The sequence below is a fragment of the Phycodurus eques genome, chromosome 14 (assembly GCF_024500275.1).
Source record: "Phycodurus eques isolate BA_2022a chromosome 14, UOR_Pequ_1.1, whole genome shotgun sequence".
In the NCBI taxonomy this organism is placed as follows: Eukaryota; Metazoa; Chordata; class Actinopteri; order Syngnathiformes; family Syngnathidae; genus Phycodurus; species Phycodurus eques.
Window position 1 is genome coordinate 587,400 of NC_084538.1, and position 12,607 is coordinate 600,006.

General features: G+C 50.7%; 2 protein-coding genes across 7 annotated transcripts; both read left to right on the forward strand.

Moving 5' to 3' along the window:
• Positions 1-1,077: 1,077 nt before the first annotated feature.
• On the forward strand, positions 1,078-6,527 carry lgals3b (lectin, galactoside binding soluble 3b). 5 transcript variants are annotated; one of them, XM_061695930.1, is made up of 12 exons: positions 1,078-2,517; positions 2,613-2,669; positions 2,999-3,035; positions 3,236-3,335; positions 3,409-3,444; positions 5,250-5,285; positions 5,363-5,407; positions 5,485-5,529; positions 5,608-5,753; positions 5,825-5,913; positions 6,033-6,201; positions 6,312-6,527. In XM_061695930.1, the coding sequence occupies exons 3-12, from the start codon at positions 3,027-3,029 to the stop codon at positions 6,459-6,461; spliced, it is 825 nt and encodes a 274-aa protein (XP_061551914.1). In that variant the 5' UTR covers positions 1,078-2,517; positions 2,613-2,669; positions 2,999-3,026; the 3' UTR covers positions 6,462-6,527. The 5 variants fall into 5 exon arrangements, with proteins under 5 accessions (XP_061551914.1, XP_061551913.1, XP_061551916.1 ...); XM_061695929.1 differs by lacking the exon at positions 1,078-2,517 and having other exon boundaries at positions 2,524-2,669; XM_061695932.1 differs by lacking the exons at positions 1,078-2,517; positions 5,363-5,407 and having other exon boundaries at positions 2,524-2,669.
• Positions 6,528-6,849: 322 nt separating this feature from the next.
• Positions 6,850-12,444, forward strand: fbxo34 (F-box protein 34). 2 transcript variants are annotated; one of them, XM_061697377.1, is made up of 3 exons: positions 6,850-7,131; positions 10,563-10,677; positions 10,749-12,444. In XM_061697377.1, the coding sequence occupies exon 3, from the start codon at positions 10,756-10,758 to the stop codon at positions 12,157-12,159; it is 1,404 nt and encodes a 467-aa protein (XP_061553361.1). In that variant the 5' UTR covers positions 6,850-7,131; positions 10,563-10,677; positions 10,749-10,755; the 3' UTR covers positions 12,160-12,444. The 2 variants fall into 2 exon arrangements, with proteins under 2 accessions (XP_061553361.1, XP_061553362.1); XM_061697378.1 differs by lacking the exon at positions 6,850-7,131 and adding an exon at positions 7,140-7,366.
• The last annotated feature ends 163 nt before the right edge of the window (positions 12,445-12,607 follow it).

A 12,607-nucleotide genomic window follows, 5' to 3' on the forward strand; every position in this document is an offset into this window, starting at 1 on the left:
TGAATTGCTCTCTTTTGTCTATTGACTACAAATATGGTTTCACTTTTTTGGGGGTTGGGGGCGTCAATGACTTGGTCTCTATGGCCGTGCGAACAGCAGGGTCTACAGTAGCTTTGGTCATCTTTCTATGCACAGTCAGTGGCGGCTGGCCGATAGAGGGCGCCACTGCTGCTGAGTCACAGCAGTTGCTAGGAAGTCGGCTCGCTTTGCGTCTGAAACTTGCCTTCTTTTACCATTGACAAACGCGTCAATATCAGGCGTCCAATTTTTCAAATGTCAGTTAAGTGGTCCGCTGAACAAGATTGGCAACAACAGTTACATTCATTGAAGTTTTACACTTTGCCAAAATCTTCCCCAGGGGCCCAATTGTACCGCCTGACGGGCCGGTCCTGGCCTGCGGGTTGTACATTTGACACCCCTGCCTTAGAGGCCCCAAACTGATGGCTGAAGGTTCAGCAGGATTTTCTGATAGACAACAGAGTTCATTGTTCCATTGATCACAGTTAGTCATCCAGGTCCTTAAGAAGTCAAGCAGCCCCACACCTTCGCACCACCACCACCACCACGTTTGACGTCACGATGTCGTTTTTATCAGATGCTGTGTTTTTTGTTTTTTTTTTTACACCGGGTGTGAACACCTTTCAATAAGTACAATTTTTGTCTCGTCAGTCCACAGAATATTTTTGCAAAAGTCTTCAGGATCGTCAGAATGGTTCTGGCCAAACGTGAGATAAGACAGAAAATGGATCAACAGATGGTTCCGGTAACAACACGTGTGTTTGCGCGTGCGTGTCAGCGGGACGCCGGCCTGGTCGGTCAGCTCCGCGAGTCGGACCGTCGGATCAACGAGCCGCGACCGGACGGCGAGGAATCACGTGGCCGGACGGAGGCGTCGCATGCCCGGCGAGAAGCGGACAGCCGGGCCAGTTCAGGTAGAAGCGGCGCACGTGCGAAGAAGGCGCGTCGGCGCGCGACGCTGACAAGTTGTGCCTCTCAGGTTTCTACGAGCTGAGCGACGCCGCCCCGCCGTCCGACGAGTGTTTCCGTCGGACGGCCGACCCGGACGGTACGCCGGTCTGAGCCTGAGCCTGATGTTGTCATTCTGTCATCCGTGCGGCGTATACGATTACCGAGTCGTGGCTACGGCCAAGCTCGTGCTCTTTTTGTACTGCGGAAAAGCGATATCCTTGCCACTTGGCAGCTGATGAACTTCAAAAGTTACTTGTCATCGAACTTATTTCCTTTTGAAATCCAGTAATCAGTAAAGTCACAAAGTGACTTTTCAAGCTAGCTGTGGCAACGCTGGCGAGCGGAGGCCTTTTTCCATTTCCACTCGCGAGAGGTTACGGCGAGCGAACCTACAGTACGTCGTAGCAATGCATCGTTTTGCGATCGAGAAAAAAGAATGCAGGCGGAAAATGAAAATGAAAACGCCGACTGCCGCGGGGACAAAAAAGAAAAGGGGGATTTGAAAAATCAGCCAGGTCCCGAAACAAATGCACAACAGGACGCGGCGGGTTTTTGCTTTGCAGTAGCGAGATCGTGATGCGCCCGCCACGTCCTTTTACGCTCTCCTAGTGTGTTTACGCGCCCCATCTCCGACGTTAACAATTTAGCCGGAAATGATTCATCCAATAATCCATGATGAAATTCATCGACAACTATTTTCACAAACGATGAATCGTTTATAATCATAATAATAATGCATTACATTTATGTAGCGCTTTTCCAGGCACTCCAAGACGCTTTACAGTTTCATGCGTTATACGTCGACACCCTGCTGATGCTACGCTACTTGCGTAGCCACAGCTGCCATGCGGGGCGTGGTCTGACGGAAGCGCGGCTGCCGTTCTGCGCCTACGGACCCTCCGACCGCCACGATAAATCTGCTCCGATTTCTGTAGTCCTCCATGAAAGCAGACCGATTCATTATCTTTGCCTTTTTTCAAAAGAAGACATTCGCAGACATCTGCTTTTACTTTGGAAAACGCTCATCGACATTTTGGACAATTTTATGACATTTTGCGGACCAAACCGGTATCTAAATCGTAATGACTTCATCTTTGTGCATTTTCCAAAATAACTTGAAGTCATGTTCTGTATTTGAAGAGAGGGATGGAAATGTAAACGTTTTCTTATCTGATTCATCGATTAATAATAATCTAATCGACAGCTCAATCGATGACGAAAAGAATTGTCAGTTGCAGCCCTAAACATAATTATAACCTTATTAACACTTTTAGCTAATGCCAGTCTGTGCTAACACTGCAGCTCTGCTTACCTTTTGGCTCTGACTGTTCTCCGACTCGGCACAGAATGAATACAAAAATGAAAAGTTGACGTGATGACTTTTTGAACGCACAGAAATGTTGCGCGCGCGTTTGTTTTGCATGGGTGAGTCGCTTCTTTGTTGTCACGGCAACAGCCCGTGGCAAGAATTTGTCACGGGGTGTGGCCCGAATTCGCGAACAGGGCGAGGCGCGCAGACACGCACACGCGCACAAAGCGACTCGACAGGTAAGAAGAAGCTTTGCATTCTGCCGATTATTTGCTTTAACGAAGGAGAAACTAACAAGTAACAATTCTTTGCCATCATGACGAAACATTGGCAGGAGGTCCAACTTAATTTCCTCATTTTGGATGAGCTGCATCACGGGACGTTTCATTAGGTACGCCTTCCACCTACTGCACCGATAGCTGTTCCTAATATTTTGTCCTGAAGGTGGTCAAAATATTAGAAGCTGCTGTCACTTGTAAACAGAATCGGTTACGGTTCAGGTGGCGTACGTCACAAAGTATCTGTCCGAGGTGTATGCGTGTAGGAGATATGTTGACTATTGGCAGCTGTTCCGAATATTTTCACTCGACAATGTGAGGAAGAGCTGTCGATCGTGATCAGCGTGATTTTCAGTTCAGTCGGTGTACCTTATGAAGTGACCGTGAGAGAGTTGACATATTTTTGTGAGCCGCTAAAAAACATCTTGTATTCTTCTTTAAGTTAACCCTCGGCTGCTTCACCACAGAAGATGATTAATGTAAGTGGCCGACTTTCTTCCCAGTAAAGCGGAGTGTGTGTGCGTGTGTGTGTGCGTGCGTGCGTGTGCGCGGGCGTGTGTTAACGGAGAACATTCCAGAGGCCACACGACGCCCTGTGCGCGCAGTGACGCTGCATTCGCAGACACCCGGCGAAGGTGTGCGTTGCGCTGACTTTTTGTTGTCGCGGCTTGTCTGTCAGCTCTCCGACGCCGTCGACGGTTGGCCCTCCCCCGGGGGCGGCAACCAATCAACAGAAGGCGGCGCTTGGCCACAACAGCCCGACCAGGCTCCGGGGCCGGGTAAGTTTTGAGTGAGGGGACATTTTGACCCTCAAGCATGATGACTTTTCAAGCCGTTTCACGCCGTCGCCAGGTGCGCCCAACCGCCCCAACCGGCCCCCGTGGCCTGGTAAGTTTTGGGGAGTTTTAGGCCCGGTACGCACATCGGGATTTTTCAAATCTTCAAAGACTGTTGACCGATATCTATTCCAGAGCCCACCCATGAAGATTCAAAACAAATAATAAATCAGGCGTTTAACAGTTTTGGTCGTTCTGTGTGTAGAGTGTTTTGATGATATCAAAGCCCGCACATAAAAGAGAGTCTGTTCCCAGTGGCAAGGGGGCACCATCCAGGGCATCCACCCACAGGGGGTCATCCAACCGCACTGACCCATCGAAAGAGTTGGAATTGACTTGAATCAAGACTTTAAGATCAATTGTGTCAGGTCACTTCAGCGCTAGGATACAGAGCGGTCAAGAGGGTGAGGCCTTGAAGAGTAGGAATTTGTCTCGTGCCAAAGTCACGTAATGCTCCGTAATCCTCAGATAGCAAATCAGGAATGCTCACACTTCATTGTTGTTTGAATGCCAAATTCACAGAGGACGACGGGGGAACATACTTCGTTATCTTTGTAACAGAATCCCCAAAAGCCAGGGGGACCAGGAAACAGACTACCAGAACTCGAGGTCAGAAGCAGAAGGCTTGTCGAATAAGAACAGGCAAACTTGATGTGGGAGCGCTCGTGGTCACGGGCAGAAAGCGCAGTGGATTCACGAGGTAGCGTCGTCGCGCCTCGAATGGGCATCGGGGGCCAAGCGTCTCGAGTGGTGCCGGTCCTACGTGGAAGAAAGGACTTTCTGTGCAGCTTCGGCGACTCGGTTTCCTCCTCAGCTCCCCTCACGTGTGGAGTCCCACAGGGCTCAGTCCTCGGTCCCCTTTTCTTTTCCCTTTATTTGGTTCCACTTGGCTCCTTAATCCGGAAACATGGAAAGTCCTTCCACTTTTATGCAATGACACCCAAATCAATCTATGTGCCTCTAAAAAAGAGAAATTGATGTTGTCTCACCCCATTGCTTAGCTGTCTCCGTGATATAAAGGCCTGGCTGGCTTTACATTTTTTAAGTTGTGCTTGACAATAGGACAGAGGCGATTGTTTTTGGTGGCAACGCTAGGAACGTCCCAGTGGATCTCGGCTCATTGGGCAGCCCGACCAAGCCGACCATCTGTAATCTGGGCGTCAAGATCGATGCTGACCTGAATTTCGACCGCCAGATCAAGGGAGCGGTCGAGTCCAGCCGTCTAAGATCAAGCGCATCCTCTCAAGGCAGCGTTTTGAAACAGTAGTCCACGCCTTTGTCACCACCCGGCTGGACTACGGTAACGGACTCTAACGTGGGGGTCAGCGCGGCTGCCGTGAGTCACCTGCCGATGGTACAGAACGCCGCTGCGCCTCTTTTAAATTCGAGCACACCTGGCCTCGTTGCGCTGGCTGCCGGTGCACTTAGCTGACTGTGATTGGCTGTCAATGGCGATGTTACAAAAGACTTTCTTTGGAAAATATTTCTTGGCGTCTGGTGAACCCAATTCATTATATGAACGATGACACCGGGGAGGACGTTGGTTTTTATTTACCGCCGCTTCCTTGTTTGTCAATCAGGTCGCTTCTTGAAGATTTTGGGACGTCAATAATTGACACCTTTAATATTTAAGTTTGTAGGCACCGAACCGTTTCGGACCCTATAATCGGGACGAATCCACTCTTAACGCACCTCAGACCTAAGGTTAATCTTGTAAATCATGGCGAATATGGCGCTTGGCATCCTTGGTTGTTAAGGGGCAAAAGAACAGCCCGATTGTCTTTATGTGTGTATCGGGCCCTAGGGAAGTATTGTGACCCTCACGACGAGTCTTTAAGCAGTTTCACGTTTTGCCAGGTGCGCCCAACCAGCCCAACCAGCCCATGTGGCCCGGTAAGTTTTGGTGTGTTGATGGCGGAAGTATTGTGACCGTCACGACGAGTCTTTAAGCAGTTTCACGTTGTCGCCAGGTGCGCCTAACCAGCCTAACCAGCCCAACCAGCCCACATGGCCCGGTAAGTTTTGGTGTGTTGACGGGGGAAGTATTGTGACCCTCACCACGAGTTTTTAAGCAGTTTCACGTTGTCGCCAGGTGCGCCTAACCAGCCTAACCAGCCCAACCAGCCCACATGGCCCGGTAAGTTTTGGTGTGTTGACCGGGGGAAGTATTGTGACCCTCACAATGAGTCTGTAACCAGTCTCACGGCGTCGCCAGGGGCGCCCACCAACCCCACCTGGAATGGACAACAGGTCGCAGGCGGGGAAGGTGGAGGAAGCGGTGCGGGTGGAGCCCTGTGGCCGGCCCTCTCCCCCTCCAAAGGGTCCGGGGACCGGCCTGGAGCCAACACTTCAGTTTCTCTGGTAGCGCCACACGCACGCACACAAACACCAAGTCAACCGTGTCGATCAAACGGCGAATGTTTGCGTTGCAGTCGGTGCCGTTCAGCCAAAAGATTCCCGACGGCTTGAGAACGGGGAAGATTATCAGCATCAAAGGAAACATCAAACCCAATGCTAACAAGTCAGTTGAAACGTCACCACGACGATCATAAAAACGGCGATAAGGAGCATACCAATGAAGATGATGATGAAGATAACAATAACGATGAAAACGAGACGCCGATTGTGGGATGCGTTCAGGGTGACGGTGGACCTGTGCAGCGGTCACGATCTGGCGTTCCACTTCAACCCTCGCTTCAACGAGAACGGCAAGAAGGCGATCGTGCGGAACAGCAAAATCGGCGGTCGCTGGGGCAACGAGGAGAGGAGCCTGCCGCGCTTCCCCTTCGTGGCCGGACAGCCGTTCGAGGTGCGCCGCCGTGACGAGGATGAGGATGAGGATGACGACCCTAACAGGAAACTGTCTGCGCGTGTTTGTGTGTTTATATGCGTGTCTCTTTGTTTGTGTGCGTGTTTCAGTTGCGGATCGAGTGCGCCTCCGACATGTTCAAGGTGTTCGTTCAAGGCTCGCACCTGCTGGACTTCCATCACCGCTTGCCGAACGTGAGGCAGATCCAAAAGTTGGATATCTACGGCGACGTCACGCTCTCACACGTCAGCTTTCAATGACCTCTGACCTCAGGACATCAGCGCCTCCTCGAGTCGGAATAATAAAGTCAACCTTTGACCCCATTACACCGCTTCTTTGCTTGTTGTTTGTCACGAAAAATCAAGAGAAGGGCACAAGGAAGAAGGAAAGGACAGAAAGGACGTACTGTACCCGGAATTTGTTGACCTATTTCCTCAGCTGGGCCAGCTGACGTGTTCAATGACAGTCGGAGATTGTAGCGTCCCTGAACGAAGCTCGTTATCTCCTTTCAATCTTTTTTCTCTCGTGCGTTTCAATCAGAATGACGTTCTGGATGAACCTATCACGTGGCACCATTGAAAAAGCCTTATTTACATCGAAAAATAAGCGACTGGAATAATAAAGTGTGTGGTTTACGGCGTAGGTTCCACAAGGGGGCGCTGCCTGCAACGACTTCAACTTCACACGAACCTTGGTTGAGCTGCTGGCTTTGGCAGCGGTAGCCTTACCTTGCACATAGGCGATCTTTGATAATTCGATGACGTCACGACGCGGAAAAAAAAGTGTCACTGAGTTGCGCATCTTCGCACTTAAACACATTGAAAGCCTTTTGCAGACTTCTCAAGATGACGTCAGGGCACCGAAGTGCGCGCCTTGGAGGTTAGTCTCGCTGTCATCGCTGTTTTCGGTGAGCAGTCAAACTCGGATCAGGTGAGTTGGCCCCCTCCCATATTAGCTTGTGATGCTAACTAACAGGCTAGCAAAGCTTGCGCAGATTTCTCGACTCCCAACTCCTCTTTTATTTTTCTCCCTCCCTCTCGCTCTCTCTCTCTCTCTCTCTCTCTCTCTCTTTGTTGTCTTTCACGTCGTCGACCTTTGCGTTTCTCTTCGGCACCGATTGTTTCCAAATGCGACACTTAGCCGCGGATGCTACTCTGTTAGCCAGGTATCTAATGCTAATTAGCACATGAGCTAGCACATCCCGGAAGTGTTTTTGAAGGTTTTGACCATTTTGTGTGTACGGACACGATGCTACGAGCGTCACGTCCTCGGGCAGTGCACGCAGCTAAGTGCTACATGCTAATGGGGAGCTAGCTAGCCTCTTGTTTTTGTGCTTGTTACTTTGTTTCTTGTGTTCATGTCTGTAACAAATGAGGGTCGAAGGGAGGAAATTAGTGATGCACCGAAATTAAAATTCTTGGCCAAAACTGACAATGAAACAAAAAAACAAGGCCGAAGTCACAAGAAATGATGAGTAGAATTGCATTTATGACTGTGACTGCAGAGATGCCAACCAAGAGAAATTTTCACTTCCAGTACAATTTGTCTGAATTTCTGTATTTTTAAAAATGATGTCCAGAAAATTACCACGGGAGAATTATTACAGTATATTATTTAATAGGATACAAAAAATTCAATGCTCAACATAATCATTACTCTATAATCCTAATAGTTAATAAATGATGGCTTCAGTGTTTGCTATTTGAAATGTTAGAGTGCAAAGATTTCCACCATTTTCTCGATACCTCTGGACGGCCATAACTGCCATTTTGAGGTGGTCCTATTATAGCATTTTAATCGATGACTCGAAGTCACAATGTCGAGCGGTCGGCGAGGCGAGTTTCGGCTGTGACGCAACAAATGGCAAACCTTCCGTTCTTTCGGTCTCGGCACACACGTTGTTCGGTTTATTGCAGCGTATTTTTATTTTGTGGCAGCTGGTTGTAATAATGGTGTGGGCTGCGATAAGAGTTACTTCAGCCTTCCACGCAATAAACAAAACGTCGAGAATCAACGGGTGGGGAAGCTGCACATCTCGTACGAGGCTGCCTAGCAGAAGGGGAGTTTACACGGAGTCGTGTATTCCGATCCAAATCGGTTCAGAAGACCGAACCGAATGAAAATGCTCCATAGAAGCACCTCATTCGGTTTCACAGAGGTGGAATGTTCCCTTTGCCAAACCCATCCGAAGTCCATTTTGGTCCTGTCAACTGTGAATGGGAATGGTGTCGGGCCAGTGTTTGACCTAGATTGAAAATGGACTTGTGGTGGTGGTCAGGGTGGCGCCGTGGTGTTTGATGAGCGCACGTGCAATACAATAATAACTCGGGTGTGGAAATCGGTCCGCTGTAAGCAAAAAAAAAAACCAGTACTGGATGGAAATTCTTCGATTTGACCGCTCTTGTAGTGTACAAGCGGTGCATTCCACGCTCCGCTCCAGGTGGTCACGACAACAGCTTGCTAAGACGCTAACATAGTAGCAAGCAGGAAGAGCAAATGTTGCTTGCTTTAAGTTGAAGTTCACTGGAAAACTAAACACGCATACCAAAAGAATTAGGCCTATTATCCATCCATTCATCCATTTTCCATACCGCTTCTCCTCACGAGGTTGCTGTCGCCTATCCCATCTGACTCTGGGCGAGAGGCGGGGTACACCCTGAACTGGTCGCCAGTTACGACCAGTTAAATGTTCAAATACATCACAGACTATGTTTCTCTCTTTGTTTTTGTTCACAAAAATCGTTATCTTAAAGCTGACACAGTGAAACGAGAAACACCATTGACAAGCTAACAAAGATTAACATTGAACTTGCGGCACTTGTATTTCTCAAAATAATGAATATTAGTACACAAACGCTGTATAAACACATACAAACAGGCTATAACAATACCCTTTGGCATATATTCTTCAAATTCGGTGGAAAAACGAGTTCTCGTAACAATATTGGATCGTGACTTCTACTTTCTTTGTTACCGCAAGTGTGTATCTCATTGCGTGCACCACACTGCCCCTCAGAGGCCAAGACGTGCACAGCAGGAACAACCTTTGTCAATAAGACTAAACCAGTTGAAAAAAAAATATATATATATAATATAAAAAACTAGATCGTGACAGCCCAAAACACCGTGCATGTTTTTTTTTTTTTACATTAGTAATTCATTTTGTACATGATGTTACTCATTTTCACTCAAGTTAATTGCTTTAAAAATGATACTTTAATGTAATTATATCAGCAGCGTAAAACAACATCATCATCATCATCAATAATATCGTGTATCATGATAGTTTCTGGGAAAATATATCACCCTAAAAATGTGTTGTAGTGAATGGCCGAGGCCCATCAGATTGAGAGGAGAAAATACTGGATGATAAACTTAAAAAAAATAACTTCTTCGAGAAGAAGGTTCAATTCATGGCTGTTAAGTTAAGAAAGTCCTAACCAATGCTTTGTTACGGAGCACTTTTCAGTAAATTACCCATCTTGCGGAATTATACTTCAAAATATTTTGACCAGAAAATGTGTTAATCATTAACCAGTCAGTTTCGCCTGAAAGGACAGGTAGCTATCTTTTTTTTTCTTCTGCAAAACTGCAGTGTCGAATGCGATGCGGTCGAAAAATAGAGCGCGCCTCACTTTTGTGCTGGTGCACCCAAGAAAAAAAGTTGGGCGCAGCAGTGCAACCAATGCAAGAAGTTAGTCGAGAGCCCTGATTGGCCGGGATTATGCCCTGCGCAGCAGAAGTTGATGAAAACCATTAGCAGTTACACTTTAAACCAAAATTGGTGGTAGAGAGAGAACCCCGCACGCAGTGGTTCCAGAAAGGACTTGGATCTGACAAAAGTAATCCTAAATACAAATGTACCAATGAAAAGCCGACATTGCTTTTGAATTGCGCATCCCCTCGAAAAGATTGAAAGGGATTTGACCATAGGGACATGTTCAAACAAGGGCGGGCTTGAGATTGCGACCCAAGTGTTCGCACATGCGGCCCTTTTTTCAGCGTGCGCGAGTCAAGATTTCCTGCCCGAGTGCAAGGAAAGAGGAAGATGCGGAAGGAAGGAAAGTAGGGAGCAGGCAAGGAAGGAAAGGAGGAGCAACGGAGTGAAGAAAATATGGGCGGAAGAGACTGGAGAAAGGAAGAGAGGAAAGCTATAAACGGGAAGGGAAGGAAGGAAAGAGGGAAGGAAATGAGGATGCCAAGAGAAAGAAAGGAGGAAAGAATGTCTGAACTTTCCCCGAAGCTCACATTGCAAAGCATGTGATGCTGACATCCAATAATAATCACCGCTCCCTAGCAGCGTGTCACTTGCGGCTGATTGCCAAATCGTGAGTGTACTTCTCGAACTTTGAACCCTGCAGGTCGCCTCCTGCTGGCGAGGCCTCTCGCGCTCAACCGGTGAAACATGTGACGAGCGATCAATCGCACCGGGCCACACCTCCCCGCACCATCAGCCAATCAGAGCGCCATCTGGAGGTAAAGCCAGCCTCTTTGTCGTCAGTCGCCATAGTGACTTTTTCAAGTTGACGTCCACTTCCTGTCTTCAGGGCCGCCATGCACGTGAAACTGCCGCGCTCCGAGCTGCGCGTGGACGTGTCGGGGTTTCACGCGGCGGGGGCGGCGCCCGAGTGCGTCAAAGGCAGACGCCGCCCCCTCGGCGTCATCGCCGCCAACACGCTGCGGACGCCGCCCTGTCCACCGCCTTCGTGTTGTCTGGCCAAGGATACCGCCGCCCTGCCGGACATGTGGGCCATCATCAAGCCGGGGCACGTCCGCGAGAAGATCGCCATCTTCGCTCCGGAGTCTAGGCAAACGGGTTCCTCCAGGGGCGACCCCCCTAGCGTAAACCACGCCCCCTCGTTGCGGGCCGGGAAGGTGAAGGGTAGCTGGGGGCAAAGTGGCGACGCCAAGCGCCGGAGGAGGTCTGCGGGCAAACAAAACCTCCAGCGGGACCCGGGTACGCTGCCTGGACACAGACTGCCCCCCTGCGCCTCCACCCAGACTCCAGCAGTTGGTGAGATGGAGGGGGCGGAGCAGAAGGTGTCGGTGGGCGCCATTGTGGCGTTCCTGGAGGAGTGCCGCGCCAGCCGACATCACGCCAAGCTCGCTATCGCCAGAACGCCGTCTCTGGAGGAGCCAGAGAGCGTGCGGGTGTCGGATGTGGTCGCCAAGCTCGAGTGTCTGCAGCGACGGAGCGAGGGGGGCGCTCCTACAAACCTGAGGAGGTCGGCGGGGCGCGTCCTGCTCGCCGACAGTCCCGCCTTGACCCCGCTGCCACCGCCATCACGTCTTTCTTCCGCTCGAGATGGCGGCCCAACGCCAATCGGACGGTCCCGGTCGCCCCCCTCACGTGGCACCGCAGCTCTCGAGACGCCGCCCTCGCTTGAGGAAACGGAGCCTCGCCCTGGCTTGTTGTTTCTGTCTGCACCGTCGCCGCCTCCGCCCGGCATCCGATCAGACGAGTCGTCCAAGGTGTCCGATGACTTCCTGGAGCAGAAGCGGCAGTTGCGCGAGCTCCTGAAGCCGCCGCCGCCGCCGCTGCCCAATCTCGCCGCCCCGCTGCTGGCCACGTTACCGCAGGACGTGCTGGTGTGCGTCTTCGCGCTGCTGCCCACCCGCACCCTGGCGGCCCTCAAGTGCACGTGTCGCTATTTCAAGTTCATCATCGAGGACTACGGCGTCCGACCCGCCGACTCTCTGTGGGTGTCGGAGCCCCGTTACCGCGACGACCCCTGCAAGCGGTGCAAGCGGCGCTACGCCCGCGGCGACGTTTCCCTGTGCCGTTGGCACCGCAAGCCGTACTGCCAGCCGCTACCCTACGGCCCCGGGTTCTGGATGTGCTGCCGCAGCCCGTGCAGGGACGCCCCCGGGTGCAACGTGGGTCTCCACGACAACCGCTGGGTGCCGGCCTTCGACAGCATCAGCGTCCCCGTCTGCCGCAGGGATGCCGATGACTGAGCTGAACGGGAAAAGATCGTTTTAACTTTTTGGGAACTCGCTGATGGTCGCCCCCCCCCCCCCAGCGCCCTCCCTTCGCCGCCACCCGTTGTTTCTTGGCTGAGGAAGGAGTCCCGGACAGGACTCTTCTCCACCGGGTGGCGCCCGGACCGGTGGGTCCAGTCCCGGCTGGGGACCGTCGGGGTGTGTACATTGTAAATAAATAAGAGATTTTAGACAACAACAACAAAAAAGAGTTTGCTTTAATAAAGAGCTTTTCTTCACTTCCTCTTTGCCGTCTTTGATTTGCTTTGAACAACTTGACGAATTGCGGGCCTCGCGGTTTTGAGGTGCAGGGTTCGAATCATGACGCCGGCCTAGCTGGGTGCCGTTGGCATGTTCTCCTCGCGCTTGCGGTGTTTTTTCTCGTGCTTCCTCCCAAAACGAGTAGCACTCTATAATATTGTAC

Excerpts from the sequence above, each read along its gene's own strand:
- fbxo34 (XM_061697377.1), top strand. The coding sequence starts at position 10,756 with ATGCACGTGAAACTGCCGCGCTCCGAGCTGCGCGTGGACGTGTCGGGG.
- lgals3b (XM_061695930.1), top strand. Across the intron at positions 3,445-5,249 it reads CAACCGGCCCCCGTGGCCTG|GTGCGCCCAACCAGCCCAAC; the intron begins GTAAGTTTTGGG and ends ACGTTTTGCCAG. Across the intron at positions 5,914-6,032 it reads ATCAAACCCAATGCTAACAA|GGTGACGGTGGACCTGTGCA; the intron begins GTCAGTTGAAAC and ends GGATGCGTTCAG.